The sequence below is a fragment of the Sus scrofa genome, chromosome 3, assembly GCF_000003025.6.
Source record: "Sus scrofa isolate TJ Tabasco breed Duroc chromosome 3, Sscrofa11.1, whole genome shotgun sequence".
Taxonomy (NCBI): domain Eukaryota; kingdom Metazoa; phylum Chordata; class Mammalia; order Artiodactyla; family Suidae; genus Sus; species Sus scrofa.
The window spans coordinates 1,860,563-1,884,661 of record NC_010445.4 but is presented as its reverse complement, the minus strand read 5'-3'; the positions used below and the strand labels follow the sequence as shown (position 1 = coordinate 1,884,661).

The 24,099-nt window shown below is 58.2% G+C and overlaps 1 protein-coding gene across 1 annotated transcript in view; it reads left to right on the top strand.

Annotated features, from left to right (window-relative positions):
* Positions 1-23,175, top strand: part of IQCE (IQ motif containing E) — a 41,621-nt gene extending 18,446 nt beyond the window's left edge. The window contains 14 exon segments of the mRNA XM_013992267.2: positions 216-259; positions 262-287; positions 442-491; positions 2,545-2,708; positions 3,910-3,965; positions 4,924-5,123; positions 7,352-7,456; positions 8,785-8,875; positions 12,579-12,749; positions 13,117-13,140; positions 14,236-14,346; positions 16,090-16,211; positions 17,305-17,405; positions 20,041-23,175. Of these exon segments, the coding sequence (XP_013847721.2) occupies positions 216-259; positions 262-287; positions 442-491; positions 2,545-2,708; positions 3,910-3,965; positions 4,924-5,123; positions 7,352-7,456; positions 8,785-8,875; positions 12,579-12,749; positions 13,117-13,140; positions 14,236-14,346; positions 16,090-16,211; positions 17,305-17,405; positions 20,041-20,228 (1,453 nt within the window). The 3' untranslated portion in view covers positions 20,229-23,175.

Here is a 24,099-nt window from a genome sequence, read left to right as displayed (position 1 = left end):
AAAGCGGCCGGTCCAGCGTGGAAGGGCCCTGTGGGTGTCGGAATTCTCTCCTCGGTCTTGGCAAGGCCACCGCCACGGAGGGCCACCCAGGCCTCCCTTCCCAGCCCGGCTCTCTTCCAAAGCCCGGCCTCCTCTGGTCTGCTGGGAGGCACTCTTCCTCTGGCTCTGCCCCGGAAAGCCGGCACTGCTCCTTAACTCTGAACTTGGGCTTTCAGCAAGCTGCAGACGGACATGAAGACCACTAACTTGGAGGAGATGCGGATGCCATGGAGACCTACTACGAGGAGGTGCGAGCCCCCCCGCCCTGGGTGGGGGGGGGCTGGCTGCACGGGGGTGGGGGGGGGGACTTGAACTCGGATCCGCAACTTGGCGCTCGCTTTCAGAGGCAGGTCTTCCTCGTGCTCATTTTGTGTTCAGTGCGTTTTCACTTGGTGTTTACAGATTCATCGTCTCCAGACTCTCCTGGCGAGTTCAGAAACGACAGGAAAGAAGTATGACCCCCGTCTGGAGCCGTGTCTCATGTGCTGTCTTCATGCTAAACCTCCCTCAGAGCGCCACGCTCCTTGCATGGAGCCTGCAGGCCCTGGCCTGGCTCTGGAGCATCCGGCCCCTGCGCCGGTTTTGCTCGTGGTTAGAGCTGGTGTGTCTCCCTCTGCGGCGGTTCAGACGCGGCCTCACAGCTGCCATGTGCTGACCCATTAACAGCCCGTTCAGAGCTCTGGGCTCTCATTGTTCCTGCTGCTTAATAGTTTTCCAGCCAGAATTAGAAAATCTTCTTTTTTCTTTTTTTTTTTTTTCTTTTTTTGTCTTTTGTCCTTTTAGGGCCACACCCATGGCATATGGAGGTTCCCAGGCTAGGGGCCCAATTGGAGCTACAGCCGCTGGCCTACACTGCAGCTCACTCAACGCCAGATCCTTAACCCACTGAGCAAGGCCAGGGATCGACCGCATCCTCATGGATGCTAGTCAGATTCGTTTCCACTGCACCACGACGGGAACTCTGAAAACCCTCTTTTTTTTTCAAGGCAGATCCTTTTAGGAAGACATTTAGTCCCAAGAGAGTTCATCTCACCGGGGCAGTTTATCAGAAGTTTCCTTATCTCATAGATTGCCCGTACCCTCTGTCCCTTTCTCGGGTGACATCAGGATCTCCACACGTTAGAGAAGGAGTGACCCCTTATCCTAGACCTGGCCCTGCCCTGGCCTCTGCTGTGAATCATTAATGTCACTGAGCTCCGACGCTGTGCCACGCGTGGCCTTCCCCTTCGTCCTCCCCTCACCACCGGAAGTTTAAAATGGGGGTCGGCAAGCTTTCTGTAAAGGGCCAGATAGGGATTCCAGTCGAGTCGTGTTATTTGCTGCGATTGTGTCCGCGAGCCCTGATCAGGCGGGTACCGAACCACAGCTCCCCGGGGAGCACGGAGCTCCGTCCCTGGCAGCCTCCGGCCGCAGCATCTCCACCAACCGGCCTCTGGGTGTGTTTCTGCGTAAAGGCACCTTATTTAGTGTCTGTTGCTCCTTCATTAAGGCTGACCCGGTCGGCCACCGCGCTGACTCAGACCTGAACGCAGCTCTAAGACCCGGGGTTCCTCCAGCACAGCCTCTAGCACTTGGGAACCACGCTGCAGGAACCCTTTCAGGCGGTGACATCCCAGTGAAAAGCACAGGAACGTGAAAACCTGCCCTTGACAGGCCACAAAAGCCACTCTGTTGATAACACAAGATCTGAGATCAGATGTGGGCAGTGCCTGGCCTGCAGCCGGAACCCGCCCTCTCTGGCTTAGACCTGCCCCACCCTGCCCAGGAGTGGCCACAGAGCCACCTCAGAGGCGCCACAGGCATCGATCTGGGGGTTACGAGTACATTTTAGTGAGTAGGTGAATTTGCAGATAAGGATCTGTGAGTAACGGGCGTCAATCTTAGACTCTGTGGAGTAAGAGGCAAAGCCGGAGCTCTTACCGAGACTCCGATGGAACCGGAGAGCGAATAAATTTCCATGAGTGTTTTAGTGACACTCTTTAAAGCCCATTCCTCACGGTTGAATACAGAATTTTGCTACCCAGGTTTGCTCCGGACAAGAATGGAGTTCTATTTGGGGGGCTCACAGCTTGCTCATCTGAGGTTCAAAGTTAATATTCCCTGTTCAACTGCACAGATTTCACCTGCAGAAACCACTTGGAGCCCAGGCCACGTGTGCCTACCCTCAATTAAGACGTGTATTAGGAGTTCCCATCATGGCCCAGCGGAAACGAATCTGACTAGGAACCCTGAGGTTCGGGTTCGATCCCTGGCCTTGCTCCGTGGGTTAAGGATCCTGTGTTGCCCTGAGCTGTGGTATAGGTCGCAGTTGCAGCTCGGATCTGGCATGGCTGTGGCTCTCTGGTGCGGGCTGGCAGCTGTAGCTCCGGTTAGACCCCCTAGTCTGGGAACCTCCATATGCCGCAGGTGCAGCCATAAAATAGCAAACAGCCAAAAAAAAAAAAGGATGTGTATTAAACCAGGTTAGGAACCCCAACCTTAGCCGCTTGGTCTTGTTGCTCCTAGGCCCCCAGTGGAGAAGAAAATCGGCCTTAAAAGGCAGAAAAAAATGAGCAGTGCCCTCCTGAGCTTGTCCCGGAGTGTCCAGGAGCTCACGGAGGAGAACCAGAGCCTCAAGGAGGACCTGGACCGCGTGCTGAGCAACTCCCCCACCGTCTCCAAGATAAAGGGTGACTACTTCCCTAGAGGGTGGGCCGGGGGCGGGGCGGGGGACGCACCAGGGGAGGGCTCGAGTCTCCTGCTCTCTGGGGGCAGATGCCCAGCCCGCTCCCAGCCTCCAAGGCCCTTTTCCACTGGCCACTGGACAGCGCAGCTCTGCAGTGTGTCCCAAACACTTGGGCCTGCTGTGTGCCCAGCGCTGTTTTAGGCCATGGAGGTGGAGCAGTGAAGGAACCCACAAAGCAGAGAAGCCAGCAGGTCAGGTGCAGGTCAGATGGTCATTGGAGCAAAACAGAGAAGGAGGAGGCAGCAGTGGGCGGGGGGGGCAGCGGTGTGCACCTGAGAGTAGGGTCATCGGGGAAGGCCCCCCGAGGCGGCGACAGCCCAGCACAGGCCTGTAGGGGAAGACAGCCTTGCCCATGGCCAGGGGAAGGGCACTCCAGAGTCCCTGCGTATGCCTGGTGTGTTGGAGGGACGGCGGGGCAGCCAGTGTGCCCAGCCCAGGAAAGCAGTGCGAGAGTCGTGGCGATGAGGACAAAAGTGGGAGCAGGCAGAGAAAGAGGGCCCTGAAGCCACTCAGAAGACAGACTGGGGGTACCCTGGAGGGGAGAGGAGGGGCTGGTGGCCACAGCCTTCATCTGAGCAGCAGGAAGGACAGAGGCGGGAACAGAGAGAGTCTGCGGGCGAAGTCAGTGGCTGAGTGCAGGTCGGGCGTGTCAGAGAGTCAGGGCAGGCAGACCCCAGAGTGAGCAGAGAGGAGGGGAGGGGACCAGGACTGAGCCCCAGTGGGGTGGCCAGCTGGGAGTGCAGCGTCCAGGAAGCTGGGGGACTGAGGTGTTGGGAGACTGTGCTGGTGGGCCCGGGAGGAGGACGGCTGAGCCTGGAGCTTAGGGTTTGGCAGTGTGGCCTCACTGGTGAGCTTGAGAAGAACCGTGTTGATGGCTGGTGGGGCCAGAGCCCGCCAGGGTGGGATCAGGGTGGGGCAAGGTCACCCTGAGGCATCAGGAGACCACTGGGGTCGCTGACTGCAGTGAAAAAGAGCAGATGCCGTCACCGTGGGGCTGCCGGCCGTGGGCTCCCGGCTTGGGGGCCAGCCTTGGGGTGGGAGGAGGCCGTCAGGCCAGGCTCCAGGCGAAGGTCAGGACGAAGGGGCAGTCGGACACCTGTACAAAGTGTGTCCCTCACCCCCCCCCCACCCCGTGGTTCCCGCAGGCTACGTGGAGTGGAGCAAGCCGCGGCTGCTTCGGCGGATCGCAGAGCTGGAAAAAGTGAGTGAGTGTCACCTGCCTGTTCAGGACCTGCCTGTGTGAAGGGAGCGGGGTCTCTGAAGGCGGGGGACAGGCCATGTGTACCCCACCGCCGTCTGTCTCCAATCGGGGCACGCTGGCAAGAGGAGACTCTTGCGGGTCCAGACAGGACCTGAGGGCCGTGTCATCCCTGTCCCCATGTCACGGACGGCAAAGGGGATCCCACAACACACCGTGTCCGACTCTGGTGTGTAACCATGCGTGGGCTTCTTACGGCGGACGGTTCTTCTCACCGCGTGTACAGTATCTGAATTTCGAGAAACTTTTCGTCCACGCTTTGCCAGCCGGCAGAGTTACTTTCCTCCTCTTCTCCCCCGTGTGAATTTGCGAATGTCATCCATCTGATTCTATTGAAATTGGTCAGAAATGTCAGTACCTTTCGAGTTTTGGTAAAACACCCAGATAAAGCTGTCCTTTGTTTGGCTGAGCAGAGCAAACCTAGAGGGGGACTGGAGAAAATAGTCATTTCACATGTTTTCAAAGCAGACAACTTCAGCCGTTTCTATAAATCGTGGGCAGTTTAAAGCGTATTAGGAAAAAGGGCACCCAGAGCCTGTCCAGGGGGCAGAGGGCCGCGCCTCCCCGCGCGGAGGGATTCTGACGACCCTGAGACTCGAGGGTTCAGCGTCTCGGTCACTGTCGGGTCAAAACCCAGAGGCTGAAGACCCCAGACGTCCTAGGGCAGTAAGAGGGCATCGGAGCACAAAGAGAAGCAGTTCATGGCGTCGCCCCCCCCCCCCGCCCCGCCCTATCCCCCTTCTCTGTGTAATTACGGGGTCGCCCTGCCCCCTCCGGCCTGGGTCTGCACGCTCCCCGATCCAGAGGAGGGGACTGCTAGCCGGGCACCCTGCCCTTGTCCCCAGGACTCGCCTCTTTTCCGGCAGAGTAAACTAAGAAATAATGCCTCTGTTGCCTCCAGAAAATAAGTTCGATGGAAAGCCCCACATGCCACGCTTCCGAGGGGGCCAGTTCAACGCCCCCGGCTTACTCGGCGTGCAGCTCCGCGGTGCAGCGGCAGCCCAGACCGGACCGCCAGGAGGAGAGCGAGCGTCTTCGGGGGGCGGTGAAGAGCCTGAAAGGCGAGCGGAGCGCCCTGCAGGCCCAGCTGCAGGAGAGAGAGTACGTAGCCAGGCCCAACGGCCCGGCCCCCGTGGCCTCCGGCCTGCGGGAGAGGTCCCGCTCCCATGGAGAGGCGTTGCTGCTGGGGTGAAGCCGATCCTGTGCATGCGAGGAATGCTCAGCTCGGAGTAATCGTCCACACATATTTCCGTGTGACTCTAAAACTTCTCATGTTGTAGTTGTGAAATAAAGGCAGCTTTCCTGGTAAAAAGAAACGAATTGGCCACCGCTGAAAGCGTGTGGGCTGCCGTTTACACCTCTTTCCAGGGACTTCCAGAGGGATTTCCCAGTTCTTTTTTAGGGAAGAATTTACTTTGGTTTGTGTAGAACATAGGCCATCCATCCGATCTCAGGCAGAAGAGTTGAAAGATTCCGGACTGTGTTTAGCACATCTGACCTACGTGTCAGTTAAGACACAGCTGCTGTGGAAGGTGGAGGAGGCAGTGGGACCTAAGCATTTGGCAGGCAAAGCCTCAAGGTTTTGCTTACTCTTTGCTCTCTAGTGTCTCGGGCTGTAGCGCACTTAAAAGGCTCCTTTCTCCTCCTGTTGTTTACCTGTGACTTCTCTAGGTGCAGTTGTCAAAGTGAGTGAGCGAAACCCATCAGACCTGGCTGCTCAGAGTGTGCCCTGGGAAGCCACGCTCAGGATCAGTCGGGGGCTGATGAGTGAGGCAGCCCTCAGGCCCCGCCCACCCGGGATTGGTTAGAAAGGCAGCCCTCAGGCCCCGCCCACCCGGGGATTGGTTAGAAAGGCAGCCCTCAGGCCCCGCCCACCTGGGGGCTGATGAGAGATGCGGACGGCAGGCCCCGCCCACCCGGGGCTGGTTCCCTCGGCTAGCCCCGATCTCCTGAATCTGGCTCAGACCCCCAGGTGATTCATGTGCACGTTTAGATTTGAGAAGGGCCTGTCTCTGCTGCCTCCTGTTCACAGCAGAAGGTAAAACCCTTCACACTCCACCTGGTTTCGGTTGTTGCGGGTTTTTTTTTTTTTTTTTTTTGTCTTATTGTCTTTTCTAGGGCCGCACCGGGGCATATGGAGGTTCCCAAGCTAGGGTCCAATCAGAGCTGTAGCAGTCAGCCTACACCACAGCCAGAGCAATGCAGGATCCGAGCCGAGTCTGCAACCTACACCCCAGCTCACGGCAACGCCAGATCCTCAACCCACAGAGCAAGGCCAGGGATCGAACCTCATGGTTCCTAGGTGGATTTGTTAACCACTGAGCCACGATGGGAACTCCGACTCCACCTGTTTCTTCACCTCCAGTTGAGGTCTAATCGTGCATTCATGGGATAGTTCTTTATAAAATCAGGCTGGTCACTTTGACAGTACGTAGCACGTCTGGTTAGCTCGTGAGCCATCTCACTGCAGGATAAGAGCTTCTATTCACTGAGCCCTTCCTGTGTGACACTCGGGTGACGTAGCTCATTCGTGTGAGGCCACCCCCACAGTAAGCAGTGGAACGTCTTAAGGCCACGTTCGTAGCCACATGTTACCTGTGGGGCACAGCAAAGCCCATTGGAAGCGGTTTGGTGGGAGGTGCCTGGGTACCGCCTTGTGTTCGAGGCCTCAGCACAGGCTGAGCCACCCTCTAGTCCACAGAGCCCTTGGGAACACGCATCTGAGTACAGATAAGGGACCTAATTGTGTGGCCGTTGGGTCAGTGCCTCGCCCCATGAAACGGTGAGGCCCGAGAGAGCCAGCCCTGCAGCCCTCACCTGACACAGCAGGTAAATCCCTGAGTGAGCTGGGCATCGGGCCTCCGGTCTGCTCCCCGCAGTTACAAAGAAGGGCCTTTCTTTACCCTCCTGCCCCCATCATCATCCGTCATCAGTAAGGAGGTGGGGGAGTTCCCGTCGTGGCGCAGTGGTTAACGAATCCGACCAGGAACCATGAGGTTGCAGGTTCGGTCCCTGCCCTTGCTCAGTGGGTTAACGATCCGGCGTTGCCGTGAGCTGGGGTGTAGGTCGCAGACTCGGCTCTGATCCTGCATTGCTCTGGCTGTGGTGTAGGGTAGTGGCTACAGCTCCGATTGGACCCCTAGCCTGGGAACTTCCATATGCCACGGGAGTGGCCCTAGAAAAGGCAAAAAGACAAAAAATAGAATAAAATAAAAAGTAAGGAGGTAGGACGTTCTATTTTTCCTGGCATCTCTTCCTGCTCTGTGATGACCCACGTAACTGTGAGCCTCGTTTTAAAAATGCTGAAATGTCTCTGGTTCCTCGTTCAGTTTGGAAGTGAAGCAGCTACTGCAGACCAAGGCTGATTTGCAGCGGGAGCTGGAAACCATGCAGGAGGGTGAGAAGGAGAGACGAGAACGAGAGGAGGGCCTGAGGTGAGTGGCCCGAGGCAGAGGACACCCAGTCCCAGACCCTTCCTGCCGCCCCCACTCCCCGCCCAGCTGCTCTCCTTATAAGAGAGGCTCTGAGAAAGCTCCAGCCAGATCCCCTCACGCCTCTCCTGAAAGCTCCCAGGGCTTTGCTGGTTCCTTGAGAGCAAGGATCCCACCCCTAGGGAAGCCTCCTCGTGGTTAGGCCCGTGTTTGTGTCTTCGGCATCACGGTCAGCACCGCTGCCCACGTCCGCCGGCACATCTGCTGGACAGTCTCGGCACCTGCCGGTCCAGACGCAGCCCAGGTGTCAGTGGCATCACTGTTCACAGTAGCCGGGAAGTGGAGATGACCCAAGGGTCCATCAGCTGATGGGTCGATTAAAAGCCTGAACTATATCCTGCTGCCCGTGGATGAGCCTCACAAACATGCTGCCCCGTGAGAGAGGCAGGCAGAAGAGCCCGCGTAATGCAGGGTCTGGAAACAGCGAGAATGTGCACATTCCTAGAGACAGACAGCGGATGAGCGGTTGCCCAGTGGTGGGGGGGACAGGCAAGGGGCTTCTTTCGGGGGTGAGAGAAGTGTTCCAGAATTAGAGTGATGTTAGTTGCACAACATGGTGACTGCCCCAAACCACCTGGATTTGGGGAGTTCCCGTCGTGGTGCAGTGGAAACGAATCCGACTAGGAACCGTGAGGTTTCAGGTTCGATCCCTGGCCTCGCTCGGTTCAGTGGGTTAAGGAGCCGGCGTTGCTTTGAGCTGTGGTGTAATGGCACACGCAGCTCGGATCTGATGTGGCCGTGGCTGTGGTGTAGGCCGGCCACTGTAGCTCTGATTGGACCCCTAGCCTGGGAACCTCCCTGTGTCGCGAGTATGGCCCTAAAAAAAATAAAGTAAAATAAATAAGTAGCGGATTTTGTGTTCTGTGAATTTCATCTCAAAAGCAAATGCCCCCCAGAAGTAGGTTAGAAACCTGAGCAGAAATATTTAGTGCTAATAATAATTAGTATGACCCAGAGCACCGAAATGCACAAAACAATTTTTTTTCAGACTAAATGTGGCTAGATTTTGTCAGAAGGCCAGGAATAAAGTCAGTCAGAATGGCAGGCATACAGTGAAGAATTATTTTTCCTTCACCTTTCAAGTCCTATTTATCAGGCACACGGCCTGTCAGGAGTGGGGTCCAGAGGGGTCTCTGGTGTGTGGAGCCAGGCACCCCCTTCGCTCGGGAGGGCGCCCCTGCCAGGCCTGCAGACTGCCGCCCCTACTGTCATACAGACACCTCGTCCAGCATGACGACAAGTAAGGTGTCATCTTCTCCCCCCCACTTTAGAGAGGAGATTCGAGCACTTACGGAGAAGCTTCGAAAACTGGAAGAAAGGAAGAAACAGGAGGCAGATGGGCCCGTGGAGACGACTCCCGAGGTACGGCCTGTGCTTTACCTCTCGTGCAGCCGGGTGGGACTCCAGGCGGAGGCGTGACGGCTCTGGTTGTCGCCACGCCCGGCGTGCTTCCTGACTCCCGCACTGACCACACAATTTCCTTGTGTCACCCCAGTGGGTTTCTCTGAAGTGTGCGTGTTGCATCCTGGAGTTCTGGGCCCACTGGCTGTCAGTTAATCGACTTTTCAAGCCAGCGGTCACGTCGTAGACAGGCTGCTGAGTAAAGCTCTTCCCAGAACTTTCAGTGTGTAAGAAGTTTAAATAGCCACCAAGGCCTGGGCTGCCGTTAGACGGTGACCAGTGACCGGGAGTTTGGGGAGGCCGCAGAGGGAAGGCGTGGACATGCAGTGAGGAGCCCGTGGCTTAATGAACGCTGCGGAGCCTGGCATTGACTCAGGCCTGGTGGGCGAACTGCCCACTGTGGCTTCTCCTCCCAGCGGGTGCTGGGCTGGGTGCTGAGTGACCAGGGTGGGCGCGGGAGGGCCGTCCCCTCTGCAGGGCCGGTGGGAGGTAGGAGGTGTCTCGGAAGACCCGCCTCCCTGTCCCCTGCTCCCTCCATGTCCGTGGACACGAAGACAAGGGACTCCCCTGGCACCTCCTGGAACCGAGGGTGCCTCTGGTCCCCAGTGACCCAGGGCTTCCTGTGCTTGGACTTCCAGTGGCTGGAGTGTGTCTCCTCAATAACCACCCCCCCCCCGCCAGTTAAAGGAGTCTCTAGAGGGCGGTTGTAATCTTGTGTCTGTTAACACCCAACACTCAGAGCTGGAGTTTTCAACTCCGGTGGCTGCAGTTTGCCCCAGAGATGTGTGTCACATGAGTGTGTGGTAGGGGTCCAGCAGGGGCACTCGCTGAGACAGGCAGCCCGGGCTGCAGCCTCCGCCACCCCCTCCTGCCCCCCTCCTGCCCCCCTCTGCCCCCCTGCTAAAGATGTAACACAGTGAATCCCCCAGGATGGCGCAGCTTCACCTGGCACACATTTTAGCCAGAAGACGCTTGCCGTTTCAGTAGCCAGTAGCCTGACGGGGACTGACCTGGCCATGAGCAAGGGGCAGGCCGAAGTTGGGAGTTGGGAGTTGAAAATAATTGTTTTAATCTAGACTCGCCTCGCTCTTCCACGCTTTCCTTGTTCAGCTGGAGTCCTCTTGCCAGGCCCCTTCTTTTAGCGCATGACACTCTGTGCGCTTCAACCCCAGCGAAGGGGGAAAAGAGGAGACACAGGAGGGACCTTAGAGAAGCTGCTGAGCGTGCCCTGAGTGCAAGTGGAGACCGAGCACGGCTCCACCCGTTTGGCCAAAGGAAGGTGGTTCGCTGGGCGCGTGCTGGCTGGGGCCCCGAAGGTCGGCAGTGCCCTTGATCCCACACGTCCTGATGGCCAAACGTGGACTGGACAGTGGGGGTCCAGCCCAGTGCCTTTGGAAACCTGTCACTCCGTAAGGTAGACGTCCCGTGTTACCCATAGCGGTGCATTTCCGTCCTGGTTTTTCCGGTGTCTCGGGTAATGTTCGGAGTCCTGCAGAATCACTGTCCCCGTGCCCAGGACACTGGCCCCTCTGCGTGACCGTCCCTTTTCAGGAGACCCCTGCATACCCACACACCCGCGCTGTCGGCCCCTGGGCGCTGACCAGGGAGTGTCGCAGCCAGAGCGGGCCTGTGTGTCCTCTCAAGGCCCCGTGTCACTTTCAGGGTGGCGTCGAACGCTCCTTTCCAAGTGGGGTGCTCACGTGCCTTCCCGCCCAGGACCCACGTGCCTCGGGCAGCTCTGGGCCCTGGGAGGCCCCCAGCGCAGGTGAATGTGGACACTTGTGCTTATTTTGAAAGCTTTCCCTCCAAATCATATAGCGCTTGGGGGCAAATCTTCGCCTCATGGCGCGGAATCGGCAGCCACGGTCTGCCCGGGGGGTCGTCTGGTTTGGAGGGTCCCTCCCACTCTTCTGCCTGCTCGGGTTCCCTGTGGACACGGAGAACAGAAGAAAAGCAGGTCTGTCCTGCTGTCTCAGCAACCTGTCGGTTTGGAGACAGAGGAAAAGTCATCTCAGGACTCACTCCCTGCGTGTGTGCTAACGGGACCCCAGTGGCTCCAGGAAGAGGAGCCTGGGGGAGCCTCCTGGTCCCTGGGCCCCGCACGCCGATCAGCTAGCACAGACCCGGCACGATGCCACAGGGTCCCCTCTGTTCTCGGAGACCGGCACCACTAACTCAGGGCAGGCCCCAGCGGCCGCGGTCGCGGGGACCCCCGGGTCGGAGGTCCGCTCCTCGAGCAACTGCGTCTGTCGTCTCTCGTCTCTCCTGACGGAGGCAAGCGTCGGATGTGCCTGGTGTCAAGATTCCACTCGTTATTTATTTTAAAAGTTGAGTTTTGCTTTGGGTTTTAGTTCCTGCTTGAAAAGCATTTCCATTTTCAGGGCAAAGAAGAATGGGATTAATTGGGCGGCTTCTGCATTGCTCCAAACGGGGACCCGGCTCCCTGCGTGGCGATGGGAGTGACTCATCGTGGGTTTAAATGAGGTGACGGGAGCCCGCTTTCCGCAGGGCTTCAAGGAATTTTTATGTGAATCACATTTTAAATCCTTTCAGCTGTCTGCCAAGAGTTGCTGGAATAAGTGGCGCTTTATCGTCCAAATAACTGGTTTTGCCTTCTTGCTCACTGTGGCACCAGCCGCCCGTGGCGGACTTTTCCAGAATCCTCCGGGGAGCTGAGGTCTGGAGATTCAGTAGGACTGGGGGAGAAGGCAAGGCCCGCCTTTGGGGAACAGAGTCAAAGGGCCAGGCTGTGGCGGGCTCTTGGCGGAAGGCACTCTTCGCCCTAAGGAGGCTGGTGCGGGGGGCCGCTGCAGCCTGGTTGGCGGGCAGGCCACGCGGGCCAGGGGCCGGGGCTGTGGTTTCACCGTCTCCCAGGCATGGACTTGCAGCGCTTGCACCTGTTTCTGTCTTCAAGGGCCCCCTCCGCTGAGAAACGCGTGTCTACACTGAGCTTGCAGGCTTCACATGAGGAGAACAGTGCAAATGGGTAGAAGCGAGTGTCGCTTTGGTGGCCACAATAGCAGTTCTTACTTCTTTTTTTTTTTTTTACTTTTTTATTATAATTGATTGACAATGTTCTGTCAATTTCTGCTGTACAGCCAAGTGACCTAGTCATACATATACATACATTCTTTTTCTCATATCATCTTCCGTCATGTTCTATCACAAGTGATGGGATATAGTTTCCTGTGCTATACAGCCAGTTCTTACTTCTTAATACCTTAAAACCAAGCGACGAATCTATTGCCTTTTATCTCACAAGTCCCATTTTTGTAATTCCGTATAAGCCTAAAAGACCAAAACGGATCCCTTCCCTGCCCCAAAAAAGCAGATAATTCTTGCACTAATACACAGGTGTCACTGAACTTGGAAAGCTTGTTACCGTTATTCTAGCGACACTGCTGGGGACGTTGCCCTCTCCTCACCGGGGGTGCGCCAGTTAACGAAAGCCACGTTTCACCCCATTTTCTAGCGCACATATTGTTTCTCCAGAGACTTCTTTGTTGTCTGGCACGCAGAGAGCTGTGGACAAGGACTTCTCCCTCTAAATTAAAAAGTCCTGTCTGATAAGCTCCGCCTGTAATATCCGCATATCCTGCCGCCTCGCCTGATGCCCATCTCCTCGGCCCGCTGACTCATCCGTCACACCTTCAATTTCTCGCAGCCCCAGGAAGAGCCCGGCCCTCCCCATGCCACTGCCAGCCGCTCCCAGCCAGACGCTGAGCCGGGCACCAGTGCGGGGGGCTCCCCCCTGCCTCCCGCCACCTGCTCCGAGAGGAGAAGAGACGCAGCCGCCAGGGTCCTGCAGAGCAGGTGGAAGATGTACCAGCGCCAGGTGGGTGTCCCCGCGCCACGTGGCCAGATGGAGACACGTGCAGCAGCAGGGGCCCCTCTGTTGCCCACATCCTCACATACTTCCCGGGTCCCTTTGCCAGGCTCTGTGCCACCTGCAATTGACATGTAGGAAAGTGGAGGGGAGGCAGAATGTACGCAGCTGAAGATTCCGGAACAGGGTGGGTGGGTGGGCAGGAGGCCGCACGTGGAACACGGGGAGGGCGTTGGGGAGGGGCTCTCGGTGAGGGGAGGGCGCCCCGACTCCGTGTTCCTGTGGCTGGTTGACCGTGGCGGGCAGGGTCAAGAAACGAACCCTATTGCAAAAACTTCATCCTCGCCGTCACTTATAATTTATCTCTTTATTTCAGAAGAAGAAGGCTGCTCTGGATGAGGTGAGCAAGTTTTATTTCACAATTCACCCAATCGTCCGTCTTTCTTTCACCACGGCTTCTCTTGGTCATCAGTTCTGGGTCAAGCAAGTGTGGGCCCTTGGGAGACAGACACTAAGACAGACAAGCCGGGAGTTCCCTGGTGGCTCAGCCAGTTAAGGACTGGGCTGGAGAGAGAGGAAGGAAATCCTGGGGGAGGGAGATGGTATGGCTGCCCCGGGAGAGGAGGGCACGGCAGAGCGAAGGGCCAGCTGGTGTGTTGCCAACGCCCAAGAGCTGCCGGTGCAGACCTCAGCTGCCGGCCGCCCTGCTTCTGCTCTGCCCGTGACGGCCTCTTCCCCACACAGCCGCAGGCGGACATTCTTAAATGTCAAACCACATCCCTCCACAATGACCCCCTCTCACGCGCAGAGCAAAACCCAGGGTTATTCCCCAAAACCCTACCTGAGACGCTCCTGGGGCCCCTCTCCAGCCTTGCTCGGTCTGGGGGCATCTCTGGCGTCCTTGAAACTGTCCAGGCCATTCCTGCCACGGGGCCTTTGCACTTGCTGCCCCGGTGCCTCCAGGCTCAGATCTGGCATGGCTGTGGCTGTGGTGGAGGCCGGCAGCTGTAGGTCCAATTAGACCCCTAGCCTGGGAACCTCCATATGCCACGGGTGAAAAGACAGACAAAAAATAAAATCGTTTTAGATCAAGGTTGAAGGACAAATAATTCTTGGTGATAGTTTGAGATCCTGCTTTACCCCGCTTGATTTTGGAAGACAAACGTGGAAAGCATGGAATTACTATCCCGACATGGAATAACCATCTCAACATGAAAACGTAACTGTGCGTTAATGCAGGGTAAAGTCAGCGGCTCAATGTAAGAGCATTTAACAGACAATTCATTTATTCCAAGATTTGGTTCACGGTGGCTCGGGGCGCTTGGGCCTGTTTGTCCCCGAGGTTGGGCGTGATTGGTGTGTTTCTCACCGTGGGAGGCACGGCGTCCCCGGGCCTGTGCAGGACGAAGGGGAGTCACCCTCTCCCCTGCTGGAGCTTTTCCCTCTGGAATCCCGTTAATCCACTGACACCCACCCCTCTCTCATCTCCTGCCAGGCGGCTGTGGTGCTGCAGGCGGCTTTCAGGGGGCATCTAGCACGGGTGAAGCTGTTGTCGAGCAGAGCGTGCGGCTCAGAACCCCCCAGCGTGCCAAGCCCTCCCCGCCAGGTAACCCTCAGAGGGCTGCACGCATCCTAAGTTCTGGTGCCCTCTCTCCGTTTCTTCTCACGCCTGAGCCCCAGGTCGAGCGCTGCACCCCTGGCTCCGCATGCCCCGCCTTGCCCGGGTCTGCCTGCCCCCCGTTGTGCAGCGCCTACCGGCCAGGCTGCAGCTAGCATGGCTCCATCTGGGTTTCGCTTCAGGCAGATGCTGTGGATGTTGAGAAACATCAAGCACTCTGTCCGCCTCGCAGTGTAGACACGGCCTTAAACACAGCCAAGGCGGGTCCACCTCGCAGTGTAGACACGGCCTTAAACACAGCCAAGGCGGGTCCACCTCGCAGTGTAGACTCGGCCTTAAACACAGCCAAGGCGGGCCCACCTCGCAGTGTAGACACGGCCTTAAACACAGCCAAGGCGGGCCCACCTCGCAGTGTAGACACGGCCTTAAACACAGCCAAGGCGGGTCCACCTCGCAGTGTAGACTCGGCCTTAAACACAGCCAAGGCGGGCCCACCTCGCAGTGTAGACACGGCCTTAAACACAGCCAAGGCGGGCCCACCTCGCAGTGTAGACTCGGCCTTAAACACAGCCAAGGCGGGCCCACCTCGCAGTGTAGACTCGGCCTTAAACACAGCCAAGGCGGGCCCACCTCGCAGTGTAGACACGGCCTTAAACACAGCCAAGGCGGGCCCACCTCGCAGTGTAGACACGGCCTTAAACACAGCCAAGGCGGGCCCACCTCGCAGTGTAGACTCGGCCTTAAACACAGCCAAGGCGGGCCCACCTCGCAGTGTAGACTCGGCCTTAAACACAGCCAAGGCGGGCCCACCTCGCAGTGTAGACACGGCCTTAAACACAGCCAAGGCGGGCCCACCTCGCAGTGTAGACACGGCCTTAAACACAGCCAAGGCGGGCCCACCTCGCAGTGTAGACTCGGCCTTAAACACAGCCAAGGCGGGCCCACCTCGCAGTGTAGACACGGCCTTAAACACAGCCAAGGCGGGCCCACCTCGCAGTGTAGACACGGCCTTAACACAGCCAAGCGGGCCACCTCGCAGTGTAGACACGGCCTTAAACACAGCCAAGGCGGGCCCACCTCGCAGTGTAGACTCGGCCTTAAACACAGCCAAGGCGGGCCCACCTCGCAGTGTAGACTCGGCCTTAAACACAGCCAAGGCGGGCCCACCTCGCAGTGTAGACACGGCCTTAAACACAGCCAAGGCGGGCCCACCTCGCAGTGTAGACACGGCCTTAAACACAGCCAAGGCGGGCCCACCTCGCAGTGTAGACTCGGCCTTAAACACAGCCAAGGCGGGATTCCCACTGTGGCGTAGCAGCAACGAACCCGACTAGCATGTGTGAGGACGTGGGTTCGATCCCTGGCCTTGCTCTGTGGGTTAAGGATCCGGCATTTCTTTGAGCTGTGGTGTGGGTCTCGGATGCGGCTCGGATCCCACGTTGCTCTGGCTGTGGCGTAGGCCGGCAGCGGTAGTTCCAATTCAACCCCTAGCCTGGGAACCTCCATATGCCATGGGTATGAAAAGACAAAAATAAAATAAAACATAGCAAAGACACTTCCAGAATCTTTGGGGTCTAAGAGACAACCTGCCCTCAGAAACTGCTGAGGGTAGTGACCAGGGCAGCCTGAACGGGAACCGTGCTCTCCCCTGGACTGAGGGGCCAGGGCGGCGTTCGTGCCACATGTGGAAGGTGGCAGAGCCTCAGACGGTTTGTCCTCTCTGTGCCACAGGACCCTCCACGGCCTCTCGTCCCGAGCCCCGACGTCCAGGCCGGGGGTGACCCAGGGCAAGAAGAGGCCATTACCATCATCCAGTCTGTCTTCCGGGCACACCTGGCACGGGCCAGGCACAGGTAAGCGCACCTGGCGGGCCCCTCTCTGTTCTGCATCACAGGGCAGTGCCAGACAGGCCGTAGCGAGCGCCCAGGCCCCGGGCGCGACGCCAGAAGGTAAGTGACACCCCCGCCACACAGGTGGGTGGGCCACAGGTTCTGGTCCCCGGGACGAGGCCTCTTTAGAACCGTTCTCCTGTGGCTGGGAGGACACGGAGCGGGTGAGACCTGCGCAGTTCCGGGACCATCCGTCTGCGCACTGGCTCTCCTCCGCCTGTCCCAAGCCCTGCCCCTTGCTGAAGGATACGGGACTATGACACATGTTCAGGTGTTCAGGGTGTTATCAGAGGCCTTCCTGCAGCCACACCCTCACTGTCAGCGGCACCATTCCTGCTGGGTCTCCCGCAGCTTAGTCGGGACAGTGTCCTGGCTGCAGCAGTTCAGAAGCCCATATAAGTTGACTCGGGCAGAGTGTGGATTTGCAGCGAGGCTGAGAGAGCCCCTCCCAGGGGACAGGGGTCCAGGAGGGGCCAGAGCCAGGCTTCCCTTCCCCCTGCCCCGGGGCTGCTCTCTGCCCTCCAGCCGCAGCCCCCCTCTCGCGCAGACACCTGCTGCTCGGTCCGTGTGGCAGAAGCGGCAGCCACCCATTGCTGTGATGTCTCCAATTTCTCTCTGCAAAAGGAGAGACAGACTGGAGCTCCCTGTGGCTCAGTGGATTAAGGATCCGGCATTGTCACTGCTGTGGCTCAGGTCACTGCTGTGGTGCAGGTTCAGTTCCTGACCTGGGAACTTCATCATGTCCCGAGCACAGCAAAGAAAGAGAGAAAGAGAGAGACTGAGTCAGGATCTCGGGGTCTGGACTCCATGTAACCTGGGAGGGGTCAGGGGCTGAGCTCAGGTCAGGGGCCGGCCCTGGCACAGCCAGCCGTGGCCAGGGGGTGGAAAGGACACACCCAGGCCCCTCCCAGCCAGCCTGTCTCAGGACCCAGCCCGCGTCTGGCGTGTGGCTGGCGGTGCCAGACACCTCCCCAGGGCAGGTGCCTTTAGCAAACCAGTGAGCCCAGCGGTAGCCTTCACTTAGATCAGAATCAGCTAGCTTCTCTCTTTTTCCCAGTGCTGCCGGTGCAAGAACTACCACCGCCACGTTTACTGAGAGATCCGCATGGACCCTGCAGGACGAGCCCTCCGCTCCACCCTTTCCAGAGGCTTCTCCCGGTAATTTCTTTTTTTTTTTTTTTAGCTTTTTAGGACCGCACCCACGGCATATGGAGGTTCCCAGGATAGGGGTCGAATCGGAGCCACAGCTGCTGGCCACAGCCACACTAGATCTGTGACCTACACCCCAGCTCACGGCAACGCCGGGTCCTTAACCCACTGAGCGAGGCCAGGGAGCCAACCTGCAACCTCATGGGTACGAGTCAGATTCGTTTCTGCTGCGCTGGGACGGGAGCTCCCCATTTCATTTTGGATTTCACACGAGGGGCCGCTGGCCTTCCAAGGTTTGAGCCAAAGGAGCTTGTCCCATGCAACCCCCTGCAAGCTGAGTAGTGCTTCAGCCGGGAGGTACCGTGGCCAAGCCTCCCTGTCACAGCTTTGTCCTTTGTCCCATGGGTTGTGGGGGAAAGAGACGGGCCCCTAAGGCACCCCCTGGCACTCACCAAGCTGGAGCTAGCGCCAGAGTGGGTGACAGCGGCCTGTGCCATCATTTCCACAGGCCGTGCAGTTGGAGCTTCGTGGCTCTGATTTTTATTCTCACTCTCATTGCAGCAAGGTGGTTGCCCGCCCTTGCGCCCGTATTTCTCCTGTTTGTTGGTTTTAAGTAAAACTTTGCTTGTGTTTCCTTTTCTGCTTCATTAAGATCCAGTAACAGTCCGTGGAGAAGCCCTGGAATGGGCAGGGCCGCCACAACCCCGGGTGTGGCCCGGGTCCAGCCCTGCCCACTGTGGACTGGGAGGGGGGGTCCCCTCCGGGCCTCGACTCCTCACGTGTAAGACGAAGCATGGAGAGAGGTCCCTTGAGCTTCGCTTTCAGTCCTGACATCTGTGGGTCTGACTGCTTCCGGCCCTTCCTAGCCCGAAGGGTACCTGCGAAGCCATCTGCAGTTGCCCGGACTGTGTGTGGGGCTCGAGATGTGTTCTGAGCTCTTGGACTGTCCCTAGAGCAGGAAGCGCGGTGGTCGTGAGCGTGGCGGGCAGGCTCAACACGGTTGCACTTGGCCCTGGAGAACCTTGCAGGCAAGGGCTTGCAGGGCTGAGGCTGCAAAGACGGAGTCAGAGAAGGGCAGGTACGGGCAGGGACTGGGGCTTCAGATCAAGGAGAAACCGCAGGAGGAAGCAGTTTTTCTGAACCAAAGGTGTGAGGGTGGGAAGACGCGTGGGTGGGCGAGCCTGCGCAGGCGGGAGCCTCTGGCTCGCCTGTCAGTTCAGGGCAGGACCACAGCGACGGGAGCAGCGCCGAGGCCAGGGAGGGGCCGGCCCCTGAGGATGAAGCGCCCAGGCCATGGGGCCCGGGAAGCCGGCAGCCCCGCCGCCCTGCCCTGGGGGGTGTGGGGGTCACTGCCCTTCTGACCTGAAATCATCACCGCGTGGGAAACTGCACTGTCTCCAATTCACCGCCTTCTCTCGCTTTGCCAGAGCTGGCGAACTTTGAACTTTGCTCTTCTCTCCAAAGGCTCTGCTTTCACTTGCAAAGCCCAGCAAAGAGCGATCAGCAGCCCTGGGATTTAAAGGAAAGATGGGCGGATGCGGGGAGCGCAGGGGCCGCCCTAGAACGTTCCAGCTCCCCAAAGGCTGCACATTATTCTCCAAAAACCCGTTTCAGTCTGATTTCACCAGACGCTCTGTTTGGTGACCTTTAGATTCTCTGAGCAGGGCTAAATGTCTCTTTACGCTACCTTTTCCTGCTCTCGTGAAATGCATGTCATTTTAAAGCGGCAGCCCGTCCTGCTGCCCAGAAGGGACCATCGGAAGGTGTTCAGACCCTCAGCTCTTGTCTACACAAGGAACCGGTCTCTGTGACAAGGGGCCATCAAGCCCTTGTTGGAGCTGATTGCGGAAGTGTTTTTAAAGGGAAAACACTGAAGCTATCCTTGAAAACTGATGTTTTTAATTTCATAAGGTTCCCCTTTCATAATTTTCTTGAAAGTAACAGGAAAAAAAAAAAAAAGCTGATACAGTTACAATATCAGCAGCACAGAGTGTAATTTCCTTCCCTCTTTTATCTTGAATCAGTGATTGGTTCTCTTTTTTTTTTTTTTTTTTTTAACTCTCTGAAACAGTAAGAGCAGAGCCCTCTTCCCGGGCCCCAGGCCCAGCGGGGACCTGCTTCTTGTCCCCGTGGCCCCTTGGGGTGATGCTGGGTCTGGAGATGGCATCCCAACCAGCGTCGATTATGGGATTTGGAGAGTTTGGTTGTGTGAGAAGAACGTTGCAGGGGCTGGGGGGGTGCGGAGTCCACTGTTGGAAAGCTGGTAGGGGGTCACTGGGTGCTGGCGTGTCAAGGCCCGGTCCCCGGCCCCGGCCCCCAGCCCCCTGTGGGGGGCGTGCACTCTGAAAGGTCGCGTGTCCCTCCAAGGAAGCTGGCGCCCACGAATCACAGCCGGCCCCCCGGGCCCAGCCTCCCGGACACTGCTGGGAGCGTGATGGAGAATTCCTGCCCCGGGCCTGAGTCTCCTCGGTGCTGGCCAGCCTTCCCCTGTTGCAGGTGCTTTGCTTTTGGAAAAAGGCCAGCATGCTGGTGCTGAGCTTCGAGGCGGAGGCAGGTGTCACGAGGCTGGCGTTGGGGCACGGCGTCAGGTGGCTCCGGAGCTGTGACCTCCCTCCCTGTCTCTGCTTCCTTTCTGTTTCCACAGAGCCCCCTCCCCCGGGGCAGCCGCCCGCGGGGCCTCCCCCTGCCGCCGAGGAAGTGAACTCCGACGACTCGGACGAGATCGTCTTAGCTGTGCCTCTGCCCGCGAAGAGAAGCGCCTCGCGGCCCCAGGCCTCTGCTCGTTGCCCCGGTGCGGCGATGCTCCGTCAGGTTAGGCTAGAGGACAAGTAGCCACCACTGGAAAGGAACTTACCCAGTTAGGGAAAGAACACCACCCGTTTAACCCTCCCCTGGGGTTCTTTTGCGTGTTACCTGTTTGCTTGTTTGTTTAGGGTCCCAGAGGCCTTTCTCTTTGGAAAGTGGTCGCCTTGTCCGCACCCCATGGTCTTTAGTGCCAGACAGACTGGGGGGGCCGCCAGGGAGCCCCGCAAAAACACCTTCTCCTGGGGCCTTTGGCCGAGACTGGGCGGAGCGGCTTCACCTGGATGGTGGTGCCCCTTCTCCCCCTCCCCCTGCTCCTCGACAGCCCCCCCCCAGCTGGCACCTGCTCTGGCGGCAGCCCGGCAGGCAAGCCAGCCACTCTTTTTGGAAGCTGTGCCTTTGGGAAGGGCGAGCACCCAGGCCTGCAGTGGGTGGGCCCCCGCAGCCCCGAGACAAAACTTGGCCGTTTCAGAAGCTACGAGATGAATGTCGTCGGGGTCCCCAAGCGGGTTCGGGTTCCTGGGGTTCCCCCTCCTGCCCCTCACCACACAGATCTGTCTTCCGTCATCTTCCCCAACCCCTGGGGGCACTGTCCCCAAGAGCTGCTGTTCCAGCAAGGAGTCTGGTGATGGATTTTGTCGCTGAGTAGATTAAGTCAACAAAATACCCAATTATAACCACAGAAGCAGCATCAGGTCTGCTTTGGAAACATGCAGCACGAGGTTGTTCCCCAAGCCCAGGGGCAGGTGCTACGGCCCCTGCGGGGCGGCCCAGGGGGTGAAGGGAGGGAAAGGCCCCCCACCTTCGCTGGGTGCAGGCCCAGCCCCACGGGTGTGGCACAGAGGTCCTTCCAGCAGCTGGTTCTGGTTCTCTGTCTGAGGTTAGCCCTTCCTGATGGGTGGAAAGGAAGAGCCCAGGCTTGGGTGGCAGCCTAAGGGCACCTAGACCCCACCCCCACCCCAGGCCTGGTGCCGGACCGTCGCCTGAGCATCCCGGGACGGCTGGCACCACAGGGGAGAGCCGAGGGTGCAAAGCTCGCTTGTGGCCTGAACTCTAGGGATGGTTCGCTCGCTGGGTGACCCTCCCCCTCCCCACAGGGGGACCCCAGAACCCTGGCAGTGCGGCGGCCCTTCTGATGTTGAAATTCAGGGAGCCCAGCTCAGACTCGTCCTTCCGGGCGGCTCCCGGGCCCTCCTCACAGTGGTCAGAAGCTTCTGGCGCGGCACTCGCGAGGCGCGTGGCCAGGAGGGGCCCTGTCCCGTGGGAGAGGGAGGGGTCCCCCAGCCTGAGTCTCGCTGGGTCCCACCTAGCGCCTCTCCACACAGCTGCTCTTCATACAGGGAGCGGAAGAAAGTTCGGCCGGGGGGCCAGGCTTGTGGGGGTCGTTCTTTATTTGGTCTGTGAGCTGCCAGGTCCGTCTGTTCTCTCGTCTCCCTCGGGACTGAGTGCTGACTTGCCTGAGTTCCTTGCTGATCCCTGTCTCCTGCACTGAGTCTGTTCCTCTTCGGGCTGTTGGCTCAGCCCAAGGCCTGTAGACACCCGTCCACCCAGTAAGGCACCCAGGGGGCCATGACCTTGGGCCTGCATGTCCCCAGGGGGCCGCTTCTCCCCCCGCCCCATTCAAAAACTGGCCTTTCTGCATTCCTCCTTACTGTCTGGGTCCTGCGGCCAGTAGATCCCGGGCAGGGCCGCCCTGCCTGGACCTGGAGGAAGCGCCCTGTGCACTGCGACCTGCAGGGGCCGGGCCACAGGCACCGCTGAGAACGGCTAGGTCAGCTCGTGGACCTGAGGTTTCCAAGCAGGTACCCCCAAGCAGTGTACAGGTGAGCATTTGCCTGCCTCTGCTCGTTGGCTCCGGCAGGGCTGATCTAGGAAAAGTGAACTGGAGCCCCCTCGGGAGATGACGCCCCTCAAGGCGGCGACCTCGGCCGATGTCCAAGGTCCCATGCCCTTTGCGGCAGCTCTGCGACCCTCACTGTGTGATCTGTTCCCTGGAGAAGGCCAGGTGCCCGGCTTGCGTGCAGGACCCGCGGCTGCAGGAACAGCACAGGGAGGGACGGGAGCAGGGCCTGGGGCCGAGAGGCACCTTCCCCTGCGCCTGTCTCTGTGGCGCTGCCCCACCAGACAGACCAGAAGGCTCATCCCAGCCAAAAACACCAGTTGCACCAGGAAACGGTCAGCCACCAAGCTCCCACCTACGGGGCGAGACTGCAGGGCTCTGCTTCATTTTTTAAGAAATAAATACCCTCTGCAGGAGTTCCCGTCATGGCTCAATGGTTAATGAATCGACTGGGAACCATGAGGTTGCGGGTTTGATCCCTGGCCTCGCTCCGTGGGTTAAGGATCTGGTGTTGCCGTGAGCTATGGTGTAGGTTGCAGATGCGGCTCGGATCCCGCGTTGCTGTGGCTGTGGTGTAGGCTGGCAGCTACAGCTCCGATTAGACCCCTAACCTGGGAACCTCCATATGCTGCAGTTGCGGGCCTAGAAAAGACTAAAAAATTTAAAAAGAAAGAAAGAAACAAAGAACCCTCTGCAGAAAGCCCTATACACCTATAAGATCAGGATAAAATTTCAGTTCCATTAGAACCCGTGTGGGCCAAGTCAAACCCCTCCTGTGGTTTTGGAAGCAGGGTTTGCTCTCGTGTGGCTCAGAGATTCCGAGGACGGGAGAGTGGACACACAAACCAGCCAGGGGTGTCGGGCGACTTCTCCAGGTGCTGACCTCCAGAGTTCCCACGGGTCTTTTGGCAGCTGCTCCTGCAGAATGAGCCTCCTTGAAAGAATGCGCATCTCAGAGTTGGAATGAGAACCGTCGGGTGGCCGTGGTCGGAGGTGGTGGACTCGCTGGTCTTCCACGTTTGTGTTTAGTAATATTCTCGCCTTATGCGTGACTCGTACATGAATCTCAGAAGGGATAAGGTCTTCCCCCTGTGCTGCTCCCTATTGGCCTTTGTAAATAAAAGTTGTTTTTCAGGGTATCTGTCTTGATGCCCTTTCTTGAGGCTCAAGAAAGGGAAATGGGGGAGGTCCCGTCGTGGCTCAGCAGAAACGAATCTGACTAGCATCCATGAGGATGCAGGTTCGATCCCAGGCCTCGCTCAGTGCATTAAGCATCCGGTGTTCTCATGAGCTGTGGTGTAGGTTGCAGACGCGGCTCAGATCCCGCGTTGCTCTGGCTGTGGTGCAGGGACGGTGGCTACAGCTCTGATTCCACCACTATCCTGGAACCTCCACATGCTGTGGGTGTGGCCCTAAAAGTAAGATGAAAAAGAAAAAAGAAGAAAGAAAGGGAAATGGGGGAGGGGTGTTTCCCCCAATGCTACTTAATTTGGGATTGGAGCAGGGAGGAAATAATTAGGAGTCAAACAGATGCCAGTGACCCCTCAAAAAGTTGACTTCTGCAAAAATCTGCATATTTTTTGGTCTTTCTGTCCTTTTAGGACTGCACCCACGGCATATGGAGGTTTCCAGTCTAGGGGTCTAATCGGAGCTGTGGCCACCAGCTTATGCCAGAGCCACAGCAACGCCAGATCCGAGCCGCATCTGCCATCTACACCCCAGCTCATGGCAACGCTGGATCCTGAACCCCCTAAGCGAGGCCAGGGATCAAACCCGCAACATCATGGTTCCTAGTTGGATTCGCTTCTGCTGCGCCACAATGGGAACTCCCAACTTCTGCAAAAATATTGTTTCCCAATAGTTTGTAGCGCAAGGTGCACCTGTGGCTTTGCGTGCATGCGGCTGCTTGCCGGGCCCTCGAACTCGGCTGAAGCCCTTACAGGGACGGGTTTGTTGGCTCCAGCACTTGCCCGAGCCCCTCTCTGCGCCCTGATCTCTGTGTGTATCCTTGGCGAATGGTTCCTCTGGAAGGCTTGGCGCTTTCAGAGGAGCTGGTTGGCC